The 21,122-nt window shown below is 51.2% G+C and overlaps 10 protein-coding genes across 10 annotated transcripts; 4 read left to right on the plus strand and 6 right to left on the minus strand.

The window, feature by feature from the left end:
• Positions 1-43: 43 nt before the first annotated feature.
• AUEXF2481DRAFT_53309 (uncharacterized protein) lies at positions 44-517 on the minus strand (the record flags this gene model as incomplete). Its single annotated transcript, XM_013486906.1, has 1 exon — positions 44-517. A coding segment is annotated over one exon (474 nt), but the record flags the coding sequence as incomplete, so codon positions are not given.
• Positions 518-2,810: 2,293 nt separating this feature from the next.
• On the plus strand, positions 2,811-4,177 carry AUEXF2481DRAFT_30894 (uncharacterized protein; the record flags this gene model as incomplete). The annotated part of the gene is made up of 3 exons (XM_013486821.1): positions 2,811-3,125; positions 3,173-3,253; positions 3,308-4,177. The coding sequence occupies 3 exons, from the start codon at positions 2,811-2,813 to the stop codon at positions 4,175-4,177; spliced, it is 1,266 nt and encodes a 421-aa protein (XP_013342275.1).
• A 450-nt stretch (positions 4,178-4,627) lies between these two features.
• AUEXF2481DRAFT_41549 (uncharacterized protein) lies at positions 4,628-6,612 on the plus strand. The gene has a single exon (XM_013486879.1). The coding sequence runs from the start codon at positions 4,696-4,698 to the stop codon at positions 6,169-6,171; it is 1,476 nt and encodes a 491-aa protein (XP_013342333.1). The 5' UTR covers positions 4,628-4,695; the 3' UTR covers positions 6,172-6,612.
• Positions 6,613-7,335: 723 nt separating this feature from the next.
• Positions 7,336-8,394, minus strand: AUEXF2481DRAFT_30896 (uncharacterized protein; the record flags this gene model as incomplete). Its single annotated transcript, XM_013486822.1, has 2 exons — positions 7,336-8,186; positions 8,250-8,394. 2 exons carry the CDS (start codon positions 8,392-8,394, stop codon positions 7,336-7,338), a joined length of 996 nt encoding a protein of 331 aa, XP_013342276.1.
• Positions 8,395-8,852: 458 nt separating this feature from the next.
• Positions 8,853-9,423, minus strand: AUEXF2481DRAFT_41551 (uncharacterized protein). Its single transcript, XM_013486880.1, has 4 exons — positions 9,196-9,423; positions 9,111-9,140; positions 9,003-9,057; positions 8,853-8,951 (listed from the first exon to the last, which is right to left on the minus strand). Exons 1-4 carry the CDS (start codon positions 9,305-9,307, stop codon positions 8,906-8,908), a joined length of 243 nt encoding a protein of 80 aa, XP_013342334.1. The 5' UTR covers positions 9,308-9,423; the 3' UTR covers positions 8,853-8,905.
• Positions 9,424-9,785: 362 nt separating this feature from the next.
• Positions 9,786-13,605, plus strand: AUEXF2481DRAFT_6397 (uncharacterized protein; the record flags this gene model as incomplete). Its single annotated transcript, XM_013486751.1, has 2 exons — positions 9,786-13,393; positions 13,443-13,605. 2 exons carry the CDS (start codon positions 9,786-9,788, stop codon positions 13,603-13,605), a joined length of 3,771 nt encoding a protein of 1,256 aa, XP_013342205.1.
• A 446-nt stretch (positions 13,606-14,051) lies between these two features.
• Positions 14,052-15,099, plus strand: AUEXF2481DRAFT_306902 (uncharacterized protein). The gene has a single exon (XM_013486963.1). The coding sequence runs from the start codon at positions 14,498-14,500 to the stop codon at positions 14,831-14,833; it is 336 nt and encodes a 111-aa protein (XP_013342417.1). The 5' UTR covers positions 14,052-14,497; the 3' UTR covers positions 14,834-15,099.
• AUEXF2481DRAFT_306919 (glycoside hydrolase family 5 protein) lies at positions 15,033-16,881 on the minus strand. The gene is made up of 3 exons (XM_013486964.1): positions 16,662-16,881; positions 16,526-16,606; positions 15,033-16,476 (listed from the first exon to the last, which is right to left on the minus strand). Exons 1-3 carry the CDS (start codon positions 16,721-16,723, stop codon positions 15,366-15,368), a joined length of 1,254 nt encoding a protein of 417 aa, XP_013342418.1. The 5' UTR covers positions 16,724-16,881; the 3' UTR covers positions 15,033-15,365.
• Positions 16,882-17,951: 1,070 nt separating this feature from the next.
• AUEXF2481DRAFT_307138 (uncharacterized protein) lies at positions 17,952-18,417 on the minus strand. The gene has a single exon (XM_013486965.1). It carries the CDS (start codon positions 18,309-18,311, stop codon positions 18,009-18,011), a length of 303 nt encoding a protein of 100 aa, XP_013342419.1. The 5' UTR covers positions 18,312-18,417; the 3' UTR covers positions 17,952-18,008.
• A 100-nt stretch (positions 18,418-18,517) lies between these two features.
• AUEXF2481DRAFT_6399 (uncharacterized protein) lies at positions 18,518-21,085 on the minus strand (the record flags this gene model as incomplete). The annotated part of the gene is made up of 2 exons (XM_013486752.1): positions 18,518-19,362; positions 19,414-21,085. 2 exons carry the CDS (start codon positions 21,083-21,085, stop codon positions 18,518-18,520), a joined length of 2,517 nt encoding a protein of 838 aa, XP_013342206.1.
• Positions 21,086-21,122: the final 37 nt, after the last annotated feature.

Raw genomic sequence — 21,122 nt, forward strand, 5'->3', positions numbered from 1 at the left:
CCTCGGCCAAGCCTGCCATCTCTTCGGCTCTCTCGTCGCGGGCAAAGATTTGCAGACCACGCAGGTGCGTGTCCTTGCCGTTCTGGTGGTTCTCAAGGATGCGGACCTGCAGGATAAAGCAACGAAGTAGAGGTCTTTTGCTCCAGTCGATCGTGTCAGGATCCTCATTGTCCTCTTCTTCTACAGGGCCCACCTGGGAGAAGTCGACAGGGATCCAACCGCGGGGCTGCTCAAACTGCATATCGGCAAACTCAATGAGGTCGTGAAGGCCAGTGCCAGCCCAGAACTGCATACGAGTGGGTGTATAACTTTCGTCGTTCTCAAAGTCGAGGTAGATGCGGATGTGGGCAACGGCAACTTGTTTGAAAAAGTGTACGGTGAGGAGGTGAGGCTGAGGTCCATCGCTCTGCCAGAACATCGAGGTGGATGGATGGCGTAGTGCAGCTACGCCGCAACCAGGCTTGCTTGTGCTGACGGTCCAGGAAGCGAGGGATGAGATCTCCTTCAGACCACGAGGGGGAAGTTGGTCCCCAGCGGTTGATTGTGCACCATCTGTATTACTTGTCAATTCTCTTGCTATGGTCGGGGTGATGTCGTGCAGGGGAGAATGTGTGCAAGTCATGGCTGAGTTGTCTAACAAGAATGCGCGAGAGAGCACAAGAGGACACTGTTGACGGGATACGAGAGGGCAGACGAACGGTATGACAGAATGGATGAATCCGCGTCAGAGTCTCCAGACGACATGGTGAGAGGAATTTGTGATGATCAAGGTCGCAGTCAAAGCGGCTGTACTGTCTCTCTCCTCGAGTTGCAGAAGCCCATGGTGCGGCTGTGTGGCTGAAAACAACATGAAGTGACAGCAAACGAGCATCTCCCACAGAGCTACTTTGTAGTGCGCGACTTCCACAATGCACATCATTTGGTGAAGCACAAGAGCTCCTCTAATGCTGCAACTCCAAACCTAGTGTGCTTCATCATGCCCATTGGTCCGATTAATGCAAAGGAGAGGAACACCACCGCCAACTACTTCAAACGCAAGATGGTTCGTGGGTTGGTGAATGGAAAGGAACAGCTTCTGTCTTACCTAAATCTGCCTCAGGATCTATATCCGCATCCCCATCGTCCTCGTCTTCATCATCCAGATGGACGTTCTCTGACAATTGGCTGCGCCCAAAGTCCGCGACACCGCTCTGTCTTACCATGTCATCTATGCTGTAGTCGACGATCAAGCCTGACGGGAGTTCAGAGCTGTCGATGGAGAAGCCAGTGTTGTCCAGCGAATGCCTCGCCCTGGCATTTCGGTCCTGACGCGCTTGATATGAGCCAGTAGCGGTGGTATGAGCGCGGGATGGTGGAGGCATCTCAAGGTTTCATCTCCGGGACTGATGAGCTATCAACGCTTGGTTGGCGCTGCAGCATATGTCGTCGTGGCCAAGGAGAGAGATTGGGGCACTCGGACGCGTTGGGCAGGGTCACTTTGGAGAAGCGGAGCAAACCGAGCGCTTCTGCCGTTGCGTTCCCCATTCGCTCTGCCAAAACTTCTTTGCTTCGACGTTTTATTCATGTACAAATGCCTCCGACTAGGGGCAGTTGAGGATCGGTACCGTCGTTCTCGAACGAGAGAGCGAGCCTGGGGGTCGCAAATCTGCGACAACGACGACATTGCCTGGACCGAAATCGTCATTTTCGATGTTACCGTTTGCCCATAATTTGATCACAATTCGAATTTCGATCACAACTTGCGTCAGACCTCTCTCTCCACAAGAATGCAGACGGCAGGTACTTCGCGACAGGCTACAGGTCCATTCGCCATCTACCTCGTGTCCTATGGTAGACTTCGAGCAGGCCAGATTCTACGCACAGCCGAGTGGAAATTACTGCCTCGTAAAAGGGTGCCGCATGCCGAGCATGCCGATTGGTCACCCACACATGGCTTGCGAGAGTTTACCTCTTTCTGCGCCCTCAACTGAAAGACTGATGTAGAAGGAGTCGCTTCCGAAAAGAGCAGGGCCGCTTCGCTTAAAGTATACCAGACGGAACACTGGCTCACCGCGGGAAGGTGAATGGTTCAGTCTGTGGTTCGGTGCGCTTGCGATAAATCGTGCCTACATGCACTCCTGGAGTTTTGCAGTTCTACAGCCTCTCCTGAGAGTAAGCACTGGATGACACATCTGACAAAAACTTCTCCACAAAGTCGCTTGACGTGAGCTCATGGGAAGCCATCATATAGGACTCTGCTAGGCGAACGCTTCGGACTCAGCAAGCCCCCGCCGTTGGGCAGAGGACAAGAGCCGAGGTTGATGTCGTTCTCCAACAAGATGATCCTCTTGAGTGGTTCTTCAAGTTCGCCGTTGCAAGCCTGAGGACCGTCTAGTGAGCCTGATGCAAGAGAGTTTTGCTGGCACACCGGCAAGTTTCAAGCTGCTGACGGCGGGTGCAGTCGACAATCTCAGGTGGGTCATTACCCACGTGGCATTAAACATGTCTTGTCCGGTAAGCAACAGGCTAGTCATGACGCTATTCAACCTTACGGTCAGGTCATTGCTCTTTTGAGCACTTGAAAACATGAGCTCGGCATATACATACCAATCATGTGCTCGCTGTCCTCGAAAGATCTCCTGCTTTGCAACTTGTGTTGGTTCTACCACAGGCTTCTCGTTTCATTTCCTTGAACCAGAAATTATCACGCTCATTCAGCACGCTATTACTCTGCTCACACACTCTCTATCTCCTGTCACTTACACAACGAGAAATTTACCTAGCATCGACCTGCCTGGAAAGGCATAATTCTTCCATCAACCGCAGACGACATGATCATGAGCACTCATATACTAGTACGGGAGACAGGAGCCTGGAGCCCCGATGCGAGCTATCACGCGCCGTCATCTTACCACTATGAAGCCTTGACTGCAATTGCCGCTACTTTCCTTGCGCTCACGGTCACATTCACCTCTCTCCGTTTCTTCGTCAGAGGCTACATGATTCGCGCTTTGGGTTGGGACGATTGGTTGATCTTACTTGCACTCAACAGCTTCATCTGTCAAGCGGCCTTCCTCATCCACATTGCCTGGATGGAGAAATCCCACAATCTAGAGCTCATAAAGCCCTTGTCCAGCACCTTGGAGGTCAGTGAGAATCACGTCAACGTATTACATGTACTGACAATTTCTAGTATGTCGTTCTTGAGTTTGCCTTCTATCTACTCACCAGCTTGGCACTGAAGTTATCGTTGGCTGTTTTCTTTTTGCGCATCGTAAGCTCCCCGTTCTGCGAACTGTGGCTGGCTCAACTGACGCATGTGAATTAGGTTCTGGAAAAGTGGCAGCGTCAGACCATCATCATCAGCACTGTTATTTTCTCGCTGTACACGTTCGGCTTCTTCTTTGTTGCCATATTTCAATGCGGTGACCCGTCAAAATACCTCCTTCACAAGGTGCAAGGAAAGTGCATGTCGTGGAGCGCTCTCGGACCCTTGAACTACATCCATGGAGTCATGAACGCTTTGACAGACTGGGTCTTTGTTTCTCTTCCAATCCTCGTCGTCCGCAAGGCCAATATGCGCGGCAGAGACAAGTGGTCGGTGGTATTCGTCCTCATCGTCGGCGTTCTCGGCAGTGTGGCATCAGTGGTCCGTCTCTTCTACATCAACGACCTCCACTCTGGCGATCAAGACGCCACGACATTCTTCTCCAATGCATCAACCATTGCTATCGCCAGCACGATCGAGCCCGGCATGGGCATCATAGCGGCATGCATGGCAACCTTGAGGCCACTGTTCAAAAGCGTCCTGGACCGTACTCGCACTCACATCTCGAGTTCCTCGGGGAAGAACAAACTGTCGACCGCAGAGCGTGGCCTTCCCTCCCGTAGCGGTGTCACATCTCCACCACAGTCCCCTCGCCGAGGAGAATTCGCTCAATATGGGTTTGCTTCGGAGGGCAAGTCCCGCTCCAAGAGCGAGCCACAAGTCGAAATGTACGACCTATCTGGAAGAACATCTGCGGTTGGTTCGGATGAAGTCATGGTCCAGTTCGATACTGTACAGTCTGAGAGACGCGAGTCACAGAGTCAATTACTTGCCGAGCTACAGCAGGCCAGGCAAGCTTACAGTGCACGCATCTGGAGCGGAAACGATGACGGAGAAGTAAAGCCGAATCTGCTACTACCCGACGCTTGAATGGGTTGTTGGAGGATTGAATCACAGCATTTCAGAATTATGATATTACGATTTTTCTATGGACTTTAGTCTACAGCTTCTTTTAGGCGAGCTTTATGACATTCTGAGAGTCCGAAAGTGGACAGTAATGATATTCCCATGTCCTTTTCGGCATATACCAACAATCAAAGCAGTGAAGACATGCTCTCTTTGTCAACAATACCACATTTCAATATAGTTGCCGAGTCGCCGTGCAAGAACCAATCTCTGCACGACATCCACAAGCTCTGGGAATTTGATGGTAAAGTGCAACGAACAATAAAGAGCCGTTGATGAGATGAAGCATATGGCAGTTCGTAGGAGCAACAACTGCCGCGCGACAGTTGCCTTGACGACCAAACATGTGGAGAAGGTGTCAACACCGTTTCTCCCCCAGCTGCTCCGTGACTCGCCAACAGTCACCTTACTACTACCCTTTGAGTCCTTGCATGAAACAGAGTTTGGTGTCGTTGATGCTTAAGGAATGCCAGTGAGTCCTCATGGCACGCTCATCTGGGTACAGGGCCGACAGCCCAATCTCGACTAGTATTGAAGACGACAACTACAACGATTACGAATACCACGATAGCGACGATCCGAAACGCCGCATCTCAAACATCACCGCGACATCTATCTCTTCTTTTCCGGAATCGACTTGGCCATCCGACTCTGATGTGCTTGGACCATATTACTCAACCACAAAACCACGACCTGCGTATCGTGTGGGAAGTCTACGTCCATCACCATCGTCTCTGCGGCCTTCAAAGCACACATCCCGTCGCGCAAGAAGCAGAGAAGAGAGGGACAAATCACCTCGGAACAAAGAAAGGCATGTTGTACGATACGAACCTCAACCACCCGCCCCTTTAGTCCTTCTACATGTCTCGGTACTGCCTCCGCGTTTACCCTGGAATCGCTCTGTCCTTGACGCAACTCTGTCTTCCGAACTCAAGCGACAGTTTGGTGTGCTCCGAGCCGCAACATCTGGACTTGTAGCTCAACGAGGCATCCTTATCGCCCACCCGCGAGATGAGTTCGAACTGTTGGAAGAAGGTGTGCTTGAGGCCTTGGATCTGCTTCCCGAGCGCATCGACTATGATGGACAATATAGACCTCGAACTCCAGGCACCGTTGTGGATGGGGAAGAGGATGAAGTGGACAGCGAGCTGAAACCTTGTGAGACTTGTCAGCGAGTACACACAAGCGAGGTCTCGTGGTATACCAGGGTATATGCTGCCAATGGTCTCATGCGTGCCGGCGCATGGGCAGCCTGCTGGTCTGAGATGGAGAGGGTGGATGTTGAGGTTCGACCTTGCATCTCGGAAGAGCTATGCCAGAGACTTGATGACATGCAATCGGCTGAGCAGATCGCCAACGAACGACAGATACACGATCAGGACAAGCGATCGGACTCCGCTGTCGCTCCTGACTATGTTCCTTCTCTACACGACCATCTTCCCCTGATTTATCAACCTAAGGACGTTCCTCTGGGCCTCGTTCTACGCAACTACATAAATCTCGTACTGCAGAATCGTCGAAACGTCGTTATTCTGTCTCTCGTCTTGACCTTGTTGGCATCCATCACGTATGGCATCAGCAAAGCCTCGAACCAGACTGAAGCTATTCACACAGCTACCATCCCGCCTAGCATAACACGGATCGATGTTGGCCATGGGAAGCGACACCCAATGTGGACAAAAGGCATTGCTGGGCCACAGAATGCTCTGGCGCGAACAGAAAAATATGAGATGTCGAAGCCAGGTCTACTCACCGCATGCCTGTCCGAAGACGCCATCGAACATTCTGTGATTTACGATCGAAGCCCCTCAATCGCCAGTTCGGCTACTAGTCCTGACTTTTCCGACACAGTATCATCGCAGGCAGTTACCCTATCACCGAACCCAGTCTTTCTGTCGCTACTCGATCCTACTATCCAATATTGTCCCAAGGACTCACTGTCAGAAGCTAGGCAGTAAGATCTTCTTCGTGCACCAAGATCGCGTTTCTTTTCTTGTTCTAAATTTCTACAGCACGACTAGCGAGCGAGCGTTTTTGACGATTTTCTTGATTTTGGTTTTCCTTTTTCCTGTACTCTGTTGAAGCAAGGCACAACAGTATCTCCAACGGACGAGACCGACGCTTGCAGCCAGCCCATATATCTTTCTCGATGACATGGCTGCGAGCTTGGAAAACGTTGTGCTTTGAGACAGCTACGAGTGTGACAGTATCACACATACGAGGAGGTGCGATACATTGGCGGAGAACAACTGAATGTAATTTACGAGAGACGATTTTGTATATAGTAATGTAGAGAGAAGAAAGCGGGCAAGTTCCGGCACCAGTATCCTCTCTATTGTCACACTTGAACACGAGTGTAATTCACTATCGACATGTCTTCTGTCATGTATGTGCCACGCCGCAAAGATATGGTCCTAAAAGACAACACGGACGATATGAGAGTCGAACACACTGCCTACATCAAGACGTTATAAACGCAAAGATTCAAGTTTCATTCAATACATAGCAGCGATGGCCCAATGGTAGGGCGCCTTCACCAATAAATGACGTTGCCAACACAAGCATTGTCACCAAAGACTGCTCCTGCGAGCCTCGACCACGAACGCGGCGGGGCTAATGGGTCCACGGCGGCGTGGCCCACGTAGGAGGCGGACCATCATTCTTGCCAACACAAGGCTCTTGCGGTCTGTCCAGTAAAACCAGCCTCACCTCCGCTGAACTGGCATGGGGGTCTTTGGATGGATATGAGGAGGTGTAAGTTCGAATCCTACTTACTGCAATGATTACTATTCTATTTTGCAGCTTTGTGCTTTTGTTGAGATTGGATTGTGATCTTGCTGTGTCTGCTCCCTGACGTCAATCCCGGCTCTCGTTTGTGCTCGGCATTTGTGGTCATGTGTACCAGCTGCCAATTGTCTCTCAATCAATCATTATCAAAGCTTATGGGAAAGTCACAGACTAGTCCTTTGCGTGTATCGGACTCGATATATCCCATCTGTCAGGACCACCTCTCCTGATATCCATACCACGGTGACCAAAGATCGTAGATTGCGTTTAGTCTCGCCTTGCTGGTGGAGGTGCTGTGTTGATTTCTGGCTGAGCCACGCTATGACACTCTTGTCTCATTCATCGTCGGTCTCCGAGTCATCCTGTGGCACTTCTCCTTCAACCTGAGGCACAATCCGGAAGTCTACAAAGGCTATGCCCTCCGTGCCCGGTTCTGCTTGTGCGGTCGGATCCACTTCGATCAAGAACTGAAGACTCAAAACACCTTGCTCGTCTGCGCGGACACTGACCTTTGAGGCAGAAACCATGGCACGATAGACCGCCTTGATGTGTCGGAAGTTATATGTGGTGCGGAAGCGAGACGGGCATTGGAAGGTCTCGAGCAGTGGAGGATCTTGATCTTTGTTGAAGTCAACAGTGGCCGAGCCTAGCGGACCAGTGGCTGATAGCGACATGTGTGGTACTGTGGGCGAGGCCGTCAAGGAGAGACTGGTAGGATTCGTAGAAGCAAGTTCTGATATCGCATCAGCCAGATGCGCCGACCGCATGATGGTTTTGAGAGCCAGGCTTTCTCGATCGAACGGAATGTCCTCCGTTGATTCGGCCTCATAAGTCGTGAGATCACAGCTGGTGGTAACGTCTGCCTCTGAAAGTTGAATTGACAGAGGGCTGCCGCGGTTGTCGTATGAAATACGGCAGAGACCAGACGATCCAAGTGCAGAGGCAGAAAAGGGATCATTCGCGTTGCGGTTCTGTCTGAAAGCATTGAAAGTGTCGTATGGGTCTTGTTGTTGACGGAAGGCATTACTGTCGCCTAGAGAGAAGATCTGTAATGTCTCGAGCAAGGCAGGCAGAGATATCTGAAAAGTTGGCGGCTGAGGAGAGTCCTCGACTTGGTCGTCCTCAGCGGCTTCAGGATCCCGGTAACTCCAAGTTGTGAACAACGATCTTGAAAGGAACACAAAAGCTAGCTCTTGTCAGGATAGTGCGGCAAAGTAAGTGTAAAGAAAGTGCTTGCCTTCCATGACACTGGTCTCCTGAGCGCTGAAACGCAAGCCCTCGGAAGTTAGACGGACTCGAGTCTTCGAGCCAAATGCGATACATCTCAAAAGGAGAGTCAAATCACGAGCCGCAGGAGAAACGGCACTGAAAAGACATGTATTTGTTGATGCCATCTTGCCCTACAATATAGTCGTGGAGGCCTAGCTCCGGATTGTGGTCTGACTGCAATGGGCGAATGACTATCAAGAAGCTAGGACTATTGGATCACAAAAGCGTGCAGAAATGTCGAGGTTGGACGAAGCGTTGTAATTTATTGATGATACATGGCAGTGACGCGAGATGGACGCGGTTTGGACGATGGAAGTTGGAGGTGCCAAGCTTAGTCAGCCGTAGGCAACTATGGGCTTTCGCGCCTGGGTCTTCTGCTTTGGCATCACAGATCGCGAAACCGCGTTTCTCCTTCAGGCTCTATGTCTGCCTTATCATCCTCTGCCATATATGGCGGGATTTTGTATTGGACGCTTGTGTTGGCACTCGTCCCCTAGGACCTTGCGAATCGGCCACGCACAGGGCTATTTGTTGGTCGGTGTCATGCATAAGTTGTAGTGCAAGGCTGTGTTGCTTTGACGTGGGTATCTCGAGTAGCGAAAACAAGGGGAGGCGGACAATGGGACAAGCAGGAGCTCAAACATAGACTCCGACGGCACAGATCATGTAGACAGCACCGAAACTGGGGCCCTGTTAGCAAGGGGCAAGGGTCTGGGAAGAAGGCGATACAAACCCAGCAGCAAGAGAAGCAGGAAGACCAATCAGGGGAAGGTTCTTGAGCGAGGGATCTAGATAGGTGTTAGTTGTTGTATACAGGCTGGAGTGCTTAGGGATTGCATACTCAGGCCGAAGTATCCGGACAGGATGAGAGCTGTACGCATTAGTTTAAACCGAGAAGGATGCACACATAGCATCTCGTGGCATACCGGTGAACAGCAGAGTGATGCCGACGCTGAACTGCGAGTCCTTGCCAATGGTGGGTTCGTAGGGCTGACCAGCAGCAGCTTCCCAGAGATCGTTCAAAGGTTGCACAGACATGGCGACGGAATGGATTGAACGGACGACTACAGAAACGACAACAGTGAAGGAGACAGTTCTGATGCTAACCTTCACCTGATGCTCGAGGCCAGAGTGGCAGCCGTCCACGCGTGCAGCCAATCACAGGCATGCCAAGATTCGCAACGCAGACTTGTCGACAGACATGGAGAAGCAGCAGCGGCGCTTTACAGGGGCCCGAGCGTCCAGCATCGAGCGTCGGCGTGTCGAAGAGCAGCAGTCGCATCTCGACCCTCCCCTTGCAAGAGCATCCGACCTGCTCGCCATCGCTCGTCAACTCCGCCATCCTCTATACCATCTACCGCCTGTCTAGCGCCGCTTCACTGCGTCGTTATATCGCTCCCGCCGATTCGCTTGTCGCCACAGAGCGCGCGCCCTCTTTCGCTCACTTCTGCCGCCGACGAAACACGTCAATCTCACTTCCCTTCGTCTTCGCCGCATCTCTCTTCTCTAATCAATCATGGCCGACGTCTGGGGCAACGGAGCGGGTAGTCCTTCTCAGGACGACTACGATGAGGACGACATTATCACAAGTGAGGACTGCTGGACCGTCATTCAGTCCTTCTTCGACTCAAAGGGTCTGGTCTCGCAACAGCTCGACTCTTTCGATGAGTTTGCCGGCACTACCATGCAGGATATCATCACCGAGCAAGGCCGTATTGTTATCGATCAGAATGCGCCGCAAGACGACAACGAAATCGACCCCATCGTAAAGCGCCGCTACGAAATCGAGTTCGGAAACATCACCATCTCTCAAGCCGCCATCACCGAAGGTGACGGTTCCACTCGCCCTCTCTACCCCAACGAGGCTCGCCTACGTAACTTGACCTACTCAAGTCCCATCTATCTTGGCATGACCAGCCGCGTTCTGGTCGCCCGTGAAAGACGCGTCAACGCAGCACAACACGATGAAGACGACCCGGACCATGTGCCGAACGAGGATGAGGAGACTGAGTTGGTGTGGGAAAGGGAGGACCCTCATGCCGTCGAGAAGGAGGAGCGCGTCTTCATTGGAAAACTGCCCGTCATGATCAAGTCCAAGATTTGCACCCTCCGCAATCGCTCCGAACAAGAGCTTTACGCCTTCCAAGAGTGCCCCTACGATCAAGGTGGTTACTTTATCATCAACGGTTCAGAAAAGGTTCTCATCGCACAAGAGCGCAGTGCCGCCAACATTGTTCAGGTCTTCAGAAAGAAGGGCAGTCCCACACCAATCGTCGCCGAGATTAGAAGTGCCATCGAGAAGGGCACCCGATTGCTTTCGTCCATGCAGCTGAAGTGGTTCCAAAAGGGAGAGGCGAGAAAGGGTGGTCATCTGGGTGGCACCATTAAGGCTACCTTGCCCTACATCAAGGCTGATATTCCCATTGCTATCGTTTTCCGTGCGCTTGGTATCGTTTCGGACATGCAAATTCTTGACTGCATTTGCTATGATGCGAACGACACACAGTTGCGCGAGATGATCAAGCCATGTTTGGAAGAAGCTTTCGTCGTCCAAGACCGTGAATACGCACTTGATTTCATCGGCAAGCGTGGTCAGCAGCAAGGAACAAAAGAAAAGCGTATCCGTTACGCCCGCGACATCTTGCAGAAGGAGTTCCTGCCTCATATCTCGCAACGAGAGGGCAGTGAGACCAGAAAGGCTTTCTTCCTTGGTTACATGATCAACCGAATGTGTCAAGTCGCCCTCGGCAGATGCGATGAAGACGACAGAGATCACTTCGGCAAGAAGCGTCTTGACCTGGCTGGTCCTTTGATGGCCCAGGTCTTCCGCCTCAAGTTTACGCAGCTTGTGCGTGACATGCGTGTCTACCTCTCTCGCTGTATTGAACAGGGCAGAGACTTTAATCTCACTCTCGCTGTCAAGTCGAACATCCTTACGTCAGGTCTGCGTTACTGTTTGGCCACTGGTAATTGGGGCGATCAGAAGAAGGCTGCCTCGGCAAAGGCTGGTGTGTCGCAGGTTTTGAATCGTTACACATATGCTTCCACGCTATCACATTTGCGACGAACGAATACACCAATCGGTCGTGACGGTAAGATTGCCAAACCTCGCCAACTGCACAACACTCATTGGGGTCTCGTCTGCCCTGCAGAGACACCCGAAGGACAGGCTTGTGGCCTGGTCAAGAACTTGTCTCTTATGTGTTACGTCAGTGTTGGTACTCCTGCAGAGCCCATCGTCGAGTTCATGAACCAGCGAAACATGGAGCTCCTGGAAGAGTATGAGCCCAAGAACAACCCCGACGCCACCAAGGTGTTTGTCAACGGTGTCTGGGTTGGTGTCCACAGAGACCCTTCTCAGCTCGTCAAGGTTGTTCAAAGTCTTCGTCGTAATGGCACCATCTCCTTCGAAATCTCTCTCATCAGAGATGTTCGTGAAAGAGAGTTCAAGATCTTCACTGATGCTGGACGTGTCATGAGACCGCTGTTCGTTGTCAACAATGACCCTGCCAGTCCGAACAAGGGCCAGCTCGTTCTCAACAGACAGCATGTCTCCAGTCTTCTCAATGCAAGAGAGACCGAGACTGCTGGTTTGAGCGAAGAAGAGCGTGATGAATCAATCTACGGTTGGAAGAACTTGATCAGCGAGGGAGTTATCGAATACCTGGACGCGGAAGAAGAAGAGGCTGCTATGATGATCATGACTCCTGAAGACCTTGACGAGCATCGCCAGATGAGAGCTGGCCTTATCTACGAAGAGCCAGTCACTGACCCTCACCGAAGAATCAAGAGTAGACCCAACCCGAACGTCAGGATATGGACTCATTGCGAGATTCACCCTGCCATGATTCTTGGTATTTGCGCTTCTATCATTCCCTTCCCCGACCACAACCAGTCGCCTCGTAACACCTACCAGTCTGCCATGGGTAAACAGGCCATGGGTATTACCCTGACCAACTACAACGTGCGCATGGACACCATGGCCAACGTTCTTTACTACCCCCAGAAGCCTCTTGGTACCACACGTTCTATGGAATATCTCAAGTTCAGAGAATTGCCTGCTGGTCAAAACGCCATCGTCGCCATCGCTTGTTACAGTGGTTACAACCAAGAAGATTCCGTCATCATGAACCAGTCTTCGATTGATCGTGGTCTCTTCCGCTCGCTGTTCTACCGTGCTTACATGGATCAAGAGAAGCGTGTCGGTATGTCAGTTGTGGAACAATTCGAGAAGCCTACTCGCGGAGACACCATGAGAATGAAGCACGGAACCTACGACAAGCTGGACGATGACGGTATCATTGCGCCTGGAACCCGTGTTTCTGGTGAGGATATCATCATCGGCAAGACTGCACCTATGGCACCCGATGCCGAAGAGCTTGGTCAGCGTACGAAGTTCCACATCAAGCGTGACGTTTCAACTCCTTTGCGTTCCACAGAGAGCGGTCTCATCGATCAGGTACTTCTCACAACCAACGTCGAGGGTCTCAAATTCGTCAAGGTTCGTACGCGAACAACGAAGATTCCCCAGATCGGTGACAAGTTTGCTTCTCGTCACGGTCAAAAAGGTACCATCGGTATTACCTACCGTCAAGAAGACATGCCTTTCACTGCCGATGGACTTGTTCCTGATATCATCATCAACCCTCACGCCATTCCCTCTCGTATGACCATTGCTCATTTGATCGAATGTTTGCTGTCCAAGGTTGGTTCGCTTCGTGGTCAGGAAGGTGATGCCACTCCCTTCACCGACGTTACTGTCACTCAGATTTCCGACCTGCTTCGTCAGCACGGTTTCCAACAGCGTGGTTTCGAAATCATGTACAACGGCCACACTGGTAGAAAGATGCCTGCCCAGGTATTCTTGGGACCTACCTATTACCAGCGTCTCCGTCATATGGTCGATGACAAGATTCACGCTCGTGCTCGTGGTCCTACCCAAATCCTGACTCGTCAACCTGTGGAAGGTAGAGCACGTGATGGTGGTCTGCGTTTCGGAGAGATGGAACGTGATTGTATGATCGCTCACGGTGCTTCGGCTTTCCTGAAAGAAAGACTGCTCGATGTTTCGGATGCTTTCCGCGTCCACGTTTGCGAGATCTGTGGTCTTATGACTCCTATTGCGTAAGTCTCTTTCTTCCTAGCCTACAGGAACTTGCTAACATATTCCCAGTTCCCTCAAGAAGAACCAGTTCGAGTGCAGACCTTGCAAGAACAAGACCGAGATCGCACAAATCATCATCCCCTACGCCGCCAAGCTCATGTTCCAAGAACTTGCAGCCATGAACGTGGCTACGCGCATGTACACCAAGCGCAGCGGTGTCAGCATCAGATGAGGGCATTGAAGATGTTTGATCAAATCACGAAATCAGAAAACATTACGCCCGACACAAGCGCCGTTAACAGCTTTCTCCGGCCGATCAAGGATGAGCACAAAAGCATCACGCTACGAGGAAAGACACAGATGAGGCCGAAAAAAGAACTCGAAGCATATAACGGAGTTTTCACTTCTTTCCTGGATGGGGGGTTCACGGATGAAGTTGGGTTCTTCTTTCTGCAGCTTTACACTTGGTTTGTCTTCTATAGAGATCAATCCAGACTACCCACTTTATGTAACTTTACTAAACCAAGGCACTTTTAAGTACTATACGATTCTGTAATTGAGAAGGATGAGATCACTTGGGGGTGCCTGTTGGAAACCGACGTTCTCGTGACAAGTCCTAATGTTTATTTTATGTGTGAATTGTTGACGCATGCATCATGCGGTCGTGTGTCAAATTCATAGCCATCGAGACTGAAGTGGAAGCTGTTCCTATGTGCTGTGGTGGATGTTGTGGTCGACTGAACTCGTTTGCGACACGAAGCCATTCGATAATCGCCAAAGGTCGTGCATAACAAGCACCTTCCTTGGATACTTTCATGATATACACGGCGTACCTCTCGGATGACTGAGCAACTATGATACCATTGTAGAGTCAATCAATACCGCTACCTACCAGATGGGCGCCGGTAGAATAGTGATCAGGGTCATCCTCGAAGCATCTGTGCTCCGACAACACCCGAAGTCAAATACCGAGCGACCATCCGCGAAGAAACAATATCAGTAACTCCTCTCTCTTTTTCTTGCCTAACCAATCCAATGCTCGCCCACTCTCATCCTCTTCTCTGAACACACCACGTCCTTGTCATCCCTAGCCCTTCTTTCGGTAAACAATTACAGGTTGCAACATGCCAATACCACACCCACCCCCGCAACCACAACCATCGACCTCAACACTAAAATCCCACTCTCCAACCCTCACCAAACTACTAAAAGCACGACCAGCTCCTATACGAGAGACCGCCCTTTTGACTGCTGCTTCTTCCCCCACAAGACCAATTAAACCACCAGCGGGAGATTGTTGTGGTAGTAGTTGTGATCCTTGTGTCATGGATTTATATGCTCAAGAGTTGAAGGTCTGGAAGGAGTGTGCTGTGTTGAGGAGTTTGGTTGACGATGAGGAAGAGGAAGACGAAGGCAAAGCGTTAGAGAACTGTAAAGTGCCGGGTGCTTTTCAGTGGTGAGCAAGATATCTGGGCACGACTTGGTCTTATCATCATGTCAGAAGGACATCATGGCATGAACGACTTCAAGTCAAGACCTCCTTCTCGGCACAAAGGCTCCTCGGCATAACGACACATTTTTAGGATGTGAAGGTCAAAAGGCGCTGAACAGCAAAGCGCTCACACAAACAGGCGCAGGTGTCGATGTATGCCACACACACAAAAATGGACGGCTTCAAAACGGTTCACTCGCTAACGGTACACAACCTCGACTGTCACCTCTGAACACGACGTATGATCAAAGGTTATGCAATACAATTATTTCTACCAGCAAAGATATCGTATGGGCCGCATAGACCACAACAAGAGTATGGAAACATGGCTAGAAGAGCAAGTAGGAAAAAGAAGAGGAGGAGAAACGAGAATACGAAATCGCCAGCCCGGCGCAAAAGTCGCAACGCTCCTGCAGTCCTATGCACATGTTGTGGAAAAGTATGCGTCAGCTCTCGGGCATTCATCCACAAATCCAGTGTTTCTGAACAACACAATCGATTCACGAAGAACAGATTTGGCTGAACTTTCTGTTGGTCAAAGGTTGAGGGAAGACGCCAGCATCAATCAGACGGAATGCATCCCATTCTGGTGACGCCTCGGTCTTGAAGTTCCAAAAGACCCAACCAATGGTGTTCCTTTCGAAAGCCTCCATCTGAGCCTCGATATAACCTCGAGTGTCGTCCTTCAAAGTCTGGGACCATTGGTCGATGTAGTTGATGCTGCCACATGATCCGACGTAGCTACTGCCTGGATACGTACCGTCGTAGCGGGCACCAACACCATACCCATTTAATGCAGCGGCACAGTCGGTCATCGCGGCCGACCACTCGCCTACAAAGGTCCACTTGTCTGCACCTGAGTATTGCTTGGCGTTGTTACAGACATGCTGGCGGTGCTCCCAAGGTTGCATGGCGACTAGCTCGTTGGTGAAGCATTGGTACTCGTGGTGGTCGAGGGCGACATTCTGAGCGTTGTTATCGGACGGGGTCAACCAGCCATTGTAGGTGTTGGGAGGCTGGAAGCCATCCTGGATGATGACGACGCGAGACTTCGAGACGGTGCGCTGTTGACCAAAACCATTACGCTCGAACTGTTTGAGGTCGTCCAGGTTCATCACTGTGGATAGCGGCTCGTTCAGAAGCTCAATGCCAGCGACAACATCGTCGTAGGAAGAGTCAGCATATTTGTTTTGGATGGTCTGCAAGACAGCCAAAGTGCGCTGCACATTGTCTCCTTGCTGGAAATCAATGTTGTTTGTCTTTTGGCCAGAGTTGTCAAAGCCATTTTGAGAACCGGGCGCTCCGTGGAGATCCACAATTATTTTGAGTCCAGTCTGCCTCGCCCATTCAATGGCTTGATCCATGTATGGGGCTGCTCCCGAGACGTATGGGCTATTGGCGTTGTCGTATGCCCAATAGCCTATCGGAACACGGACGACGTTGAAACCAGACTTTGCGATCTTCTCAAAGTCCGCAAGCTGTACCCAGGAGTCCCAATGAGGCTTCAAGACGTTGTATGCAGCATCTTGACCAAGTTTCTCACCAAGAGTGTACTCGTCGATGATGCCCTGTGACACAGGATGGGCTTGGAAGATGGAGGGAGTAATCCACCTACGCATGTCAGATGGTGCAATTGTGAGATAGACAAGGCCAGACTTACGGTTCGAGGACCAGCCATCCACCGAGATTGACTCCACGCATGACCTCGTTTCCCCAGTTGAAGCCATTGGCACGCTTCATACTGTGACAAGATGGTCAGTTGTATCCCTTGAATCACCATCTGAAGGGATCCTTACTGAGGTGCAGCGAGTGCTGTCGCTGCCGCACTCAATGCGGCAACTGCATGTTTGAACAACATAGTGGTTTAGGTAATATCGCGATAATGTTCCGATACCAGATTATGTTCGCCGCCAACGACCAAAGACGTTGAAGGTATACGCCAGATACCTTTATGTAAGTCTGTTTGATTGGTGTCGCTGGGTTCGGTTGTTGCTGATGGAAGCCGATTGGAATGTTATCTGAAAGCGGAATGCTCAGAGAGATGAAGGTGATTATCCAGTAGAGGAATGTGGGTAGAGAAGCTTTAATTGCACAGCAATACAAGAGCTCGGCGAATACCTGATCAGCGAGAGATGTAGAAGAGTTGATTGAATTGGAAGACAGAAAAAGCAGTCTCAAAAGGAGCAAAGACACGTTAAAAGGCTTCGGCCAAGGTGAAGACAGACACAGGGGTACTTCTTAGTCGGTCGTTTCTCTTGTAGCAGGAGCGTTGCAGCGTCTGCCGAGGCGATTGGCGCCAGAAGCATCACCGTCTTCGCTGCATCTACCCGTGCATGTGGCAGGGCGCATGTCAGCATCATAAAATTGAGATGCTGCGACACAGGAGCCACACTCTCCTTGCTTGCGACATCCCCTTTGACTTTGTCAGAGACGGTTGTTGATCAGTCCAGGGGGACAAAAGGCTTGTTTCTTCTCTAGCGCGCCAGGAACAGGCAAGTTCGAGAAGCACGGTCATCACGGGGCAGACCCGCAATGATGATCAAGTCGACTTTCTGGCCACCTGATAGACCATCATGTGCTGTGCCACGAGAAGCTTGTCGAATGGTATTACAATTACTGCAACGCCTATCGTGAAATCGACCTTCGATTTCCCTCGTGGGCTACAGAATAACAAGGCATGTCGCTTCGTGCAGAAAGCAACACTGTCGTCATCTCAAAACAAAGGGTGTCGAAGTCCAAGTCTGGCTCAAAGCCACTGGCTCAATGCAGGTCTGCTGCGTCCGTCCGTTTTGTCCTTTGCGCCGCAACCGTGGGCGACGCATAAGCTCTGCCTTTAAGGATTCGTCTACGCTTTGTGCTCCCGCGTTCATGGCAACTACGATCCGTCAATTCGATCGCGAATCCACTATGCTCCGAAGGCGGCACCTGGCTGTTTCTTTTTCTACTTTTTGGTTGTTTGTTCGGCGGTGGACGCGTATGCGCAGCCATCCGCTTCTGCATCATCTCTATGGACTTCCCCCTTTCGTATGACGATCGGTGGTGGATACTTCTGCCGTCTTACGCAACGGTGCTGTGCTCAGCATACGTTATAAACAGTACAAGCAATGTGTTCCGGGGAAGGCACTCGCCGTTTGAACGTGTAACTAATAGCGTCTTGTTGTGTGACCCTTGAGCGTCTGATGCCCAGACCAATGACTCTCACAGACCTGAACAATGCTCGAGCGAGTGTGGCGAAGGAATTCAAACCAACAATGCTCTGCGGCTTTGCATCGTCCTGATTTCTCTGTGCAATCCCAGCAAAAATAGACTATGCAGGGTAGTTGAGTTGTGCATACGATCGCCAGGGAGATGAGAAGTACATCTCTTTGTATCATGTGTCTTGGTAGACCAATCAAGTCAAGGCTCACCTCTGTCTCTGTTTGACATGCGGGAAGCGATCTTGACATTGTTTGTACAGAACATGAACACAGAAAACAATCGTCAGAGTTCACTTTCTCTGGTCTGTCTACGCACCAGTGTCTACACAAATACAGCTCTAGACATGAACGATGGGCTTGGGAGCTCGAATAAAGTCTGCTAAAAGGATGTGTTCTGATGTATGGCCAACCCTGCACTTTACGAAGCGATTGGAATACCCGGCTCACAGAGGCATCTAAAGACTAGCGAAAGTCGAGCGACGGAAAGGAGAGCGTATAGCGCCGGCAGTGACTTGTGGGCTGGACATCGCAGTGTCGAAATTCGGGAAAATCTTTCGGAGCGCCTTGACCTTCTTCTTGGTCTTTCGTACACCGGCTGGATGAGACGAGCCTCGCGATCTGGTCTTCGATTTCGTACGTGCACGTCGTCTTGCAAGCTTCTGAAATGGACTGCGAGATGCGCCATTCTCACGCGTCCGCTGTGGCCTTGCTGGGGCATTGGAAGCCGAGCGGGTCGAGCGTGCTCTCGAAGATGACTGTCTTCTGGCGGCGGCGGGAGCTGCGCTGGTATCTGCTCCGCCATTGCCTTGGTCGTCTTGGTTATCGGGTGGACCGTCGTCTCTACCATCATTATCATTACCACCATCGCCATCATCGTCCTCCACTTGTTCATCTTCTTCCATCCTGTCATCTTCCTTGTCCTCGTCTTTGCTTAATCTGGCAACATGTCCATCCTCCGGATCATCACGCTGATCTTGCGGCCTCAGATCTGTGTTATCTGCGTGCCCAGGTCGAAGACGTGGAATCGGGTTGGGAGGACCGACCCCTGGTATCGGCTCCCTATTTCCTTGCGGGAGTGCAGGCAAGGTAATATTGCTGGTAGTGCCCACTGGTGTAAGAGCTGTCCAATGAACCGCACTAAGGTAATTGGCAATATGGATCTGACGTGCTGGGTCGGTCTGCTGTTGGCCCCTCACGTACCTATGCCACGCGACAGAACCATCGTCCAGGTGAGCAGGGGTATATGTAAAGATTTCTACGTCGAGTGCATCGGCAACTACCTGTAGCATATCAAGATCGCCTAGGAATCACATTAGCGCGCGCGTACAAAGATAGTACCTTGCATACATACCCATCGCCATATTATTGATACGCTTCTGTAAGGAGCCATCTTGGCTGAGCAAACTGTTTGCCTGGATGTTTTGGTAAAGATCACGTCTTGCTCGACGAGCAGGATTATCGTCTGAGCCCATGACGGCAGCCCAGAGCTGGCGTACCCGCATGTTCACGGGATATCTGATTGCGTTGGTTTGACGATTACCCACCCCGGTCTGCGATCCTAGCCAGGCCAATTGAACTGCATGCCACATGCAACGATTCCCTGTGCCTCTGACATTGGCTTGCGTGAAGATTTGACTCTGACCACCGTCGGTGACTGTCAGTTGAGGCCGTTCTATGAGCACCGTATCTTCGGCGACAAGGTCAATCGCTTTGTTCGATCTTGTGTTTGGCTTGCCTTTGGTGTTGTACCCTCGAGCCCCCTTTGCCTGAGCCCCCTTTGCCTGAGCCCCCTTCGCCTGAGCCCCTTTAGCCTGAGCCCCCTTATCCGGACTGCGCTTGCCCGGAGCCCCCTTACCCGGAGCTTTCTTGCCCGGACTCCCCTTGCACGGGGATCCCTTGCCAAGTGCTCCCTTACTCTTCTCCAGGTCGCCGAACGAACCGCCAGTATCGTCACTATCATCATCACCATCACCAGCAGCACCACCAGCTGCGTCGGAGCTTGTTGGGGCTCTAAGATCGCCTATAGCAGTGATTACAGCATTGATCGCATCCCGAGATAGTCCATACATGCGTTGTTTGTTTGCAAGCTCGTAAAGGAGTATTCCCCTTTCTAGATCCCAGAGGTCTCCGACAGTACTAAGGCCATACTGCTTGCATCTCTTCAGGAGGTCGTCCCGAGCAATAGCCTGGCCTACATGGCCCTGCTGATTGTATAAATCGAGTAGTTCCCGGAGCGTAAGACCGTGCTTGTCCCATTGTTGCTCGAGCGGTCTAGTTTCCTGTGGGTCCTCTCCTGTAGCTTCTGTTTCTTGCCCTTGCTTTCTGATACGTTTGCTTGGATGCGCGAAGCGACTCACGTCATTTGGATGCTGGACACGGCGACGAAGCAATTCAGTCGCAAGCAGTTCTGACAAGTGCTTTGCCATATCTCCCAGCTGTTTTGCTGTCTTGTATCTTCGGCCGTCAGGAAAGTTCTTGCTGGGCGCTAGACGCCTTTTATCTACAAGAGGCTCGATCTCCTTGTCCAACGCATCTTGGTCAAATTGTTTCTGTCTCTTATCATGTCGAGTTTCATCGCTCTGACGTTCCGGGAGATCGAGCCCATCATACAGTTCGCGACCGACTGCGCGGATAGCTTCCTCAATATCGTCAAGGCGGTCGTCACAGCGTTTACGTAGGCGACCAATGGAGTTCCAGTCGTCCTCGGGTTCCTCTTCGTCCTCATCGTCGGGTTCGTGACCTTCGACAGGCTCTACCTTGAATCCAAGATCCTTAATCCTGGCACTCAAGTACTCCTTTACTCGATTGATCTTGGCTGCCTCTGGTGAGAAGTCTCGTACTCTGGTATCAGACTTTTTGGTCCTTCTTCCAGAGTCGGCTTCTTCGTCATTGTCATCGTCGCGTTTTCTTTTGTCATCTTTCGCAGTCTTTGCTGCAGGTCTTGCTACACCTTTGGGTGGTGATTTTTTGTCGTTGGCACTATTGGCCTTCTTGCCTTTCTTGCCAGCCTTCTTGGGAGGCATCGTTGGTAAGCGACTAGTGTAAAGTAGAGTGTTTTAA

This window comes from Aureobasidium subglaciale (assembly GCF_000721755.1).
Source record: "Aureobasidium subglaciale EXF-2481 unplaced genomic scaffold scaffold_15, whole genome shotgun sequence".
In the NCBI taxonomy this organism is placed as follows: Eukaryota; Fungi; Ascomycota; class Dothideomycetes; order Dothideales; family Saccotheciaceae; genus Aureobasidium; species Aureobasidium subglaciale.

Coding starts and splice junctions, on each gene's coding strand:
- AUEXF2481DRAFT_306919 (XM_013486964.1), bottom strand. CDS start 16,723: ATGTTGTTCAAACATGCAGTTGCCGCATTGAGTGCGGCAGCGACAGCA. Junction 16,607..16,661: donor ACAGCACTCGCTGCACCTCA/GTAAGGATCCCT, acceptor ATCTTGTCACAG/TATGAAGCGTGCCAATGGCT. Junction 16,477..16,525: donor GGATGGCTGGTCCTCGAACC/GTAAGTCTGGCC, acceptor TGACATGCGTAG/GTGGATTACTCCCTCCATCT.
- AUEXF2481DRAFT_306902 (XM_013486963.1), top strand. CDS start 14,498: ATGCCAATACCACACCCACCCCCGCAACCACAACCATCGACCTCAACA.
- AUEXF2481DRAFT_307138 (XM_013486965.1), bottom strand. CDS start 18,311: ATGTCAAGATCGCTTCCCGCATGTCAAACAGAGACAGAGGTGAGCCTT.
- AUEXF2481DRAFT_41551 (XM_013486880.1), bottom strand. CDS start 9,307: ATGTCTGTGCAACCTTTGAACGATCTCTGGGAAGCTGCTGCTGGTCAG. Junction 9,141..9,195: donor CATCACTCTGCTGTTCACCG/GTATGCCACGAG, acceptor TAATGCGTACAG/CTCTCATCCTGTCCGGATAC. Junction 9,058..9,110: donor GTCCGGATACTTCGGCCTGA/GTATGCAATCCC, acceptor ACACCTATCTAG/ATCCCTCGCTCAAGAACCTT.
- AUEXF2481DRAFT_41549 (XM_013486879.1), top strand. CDS start 4,696: ATGGCACGCTCATCTGGGTACAGGGCCGACAGCCCAATCTCGACTAGT.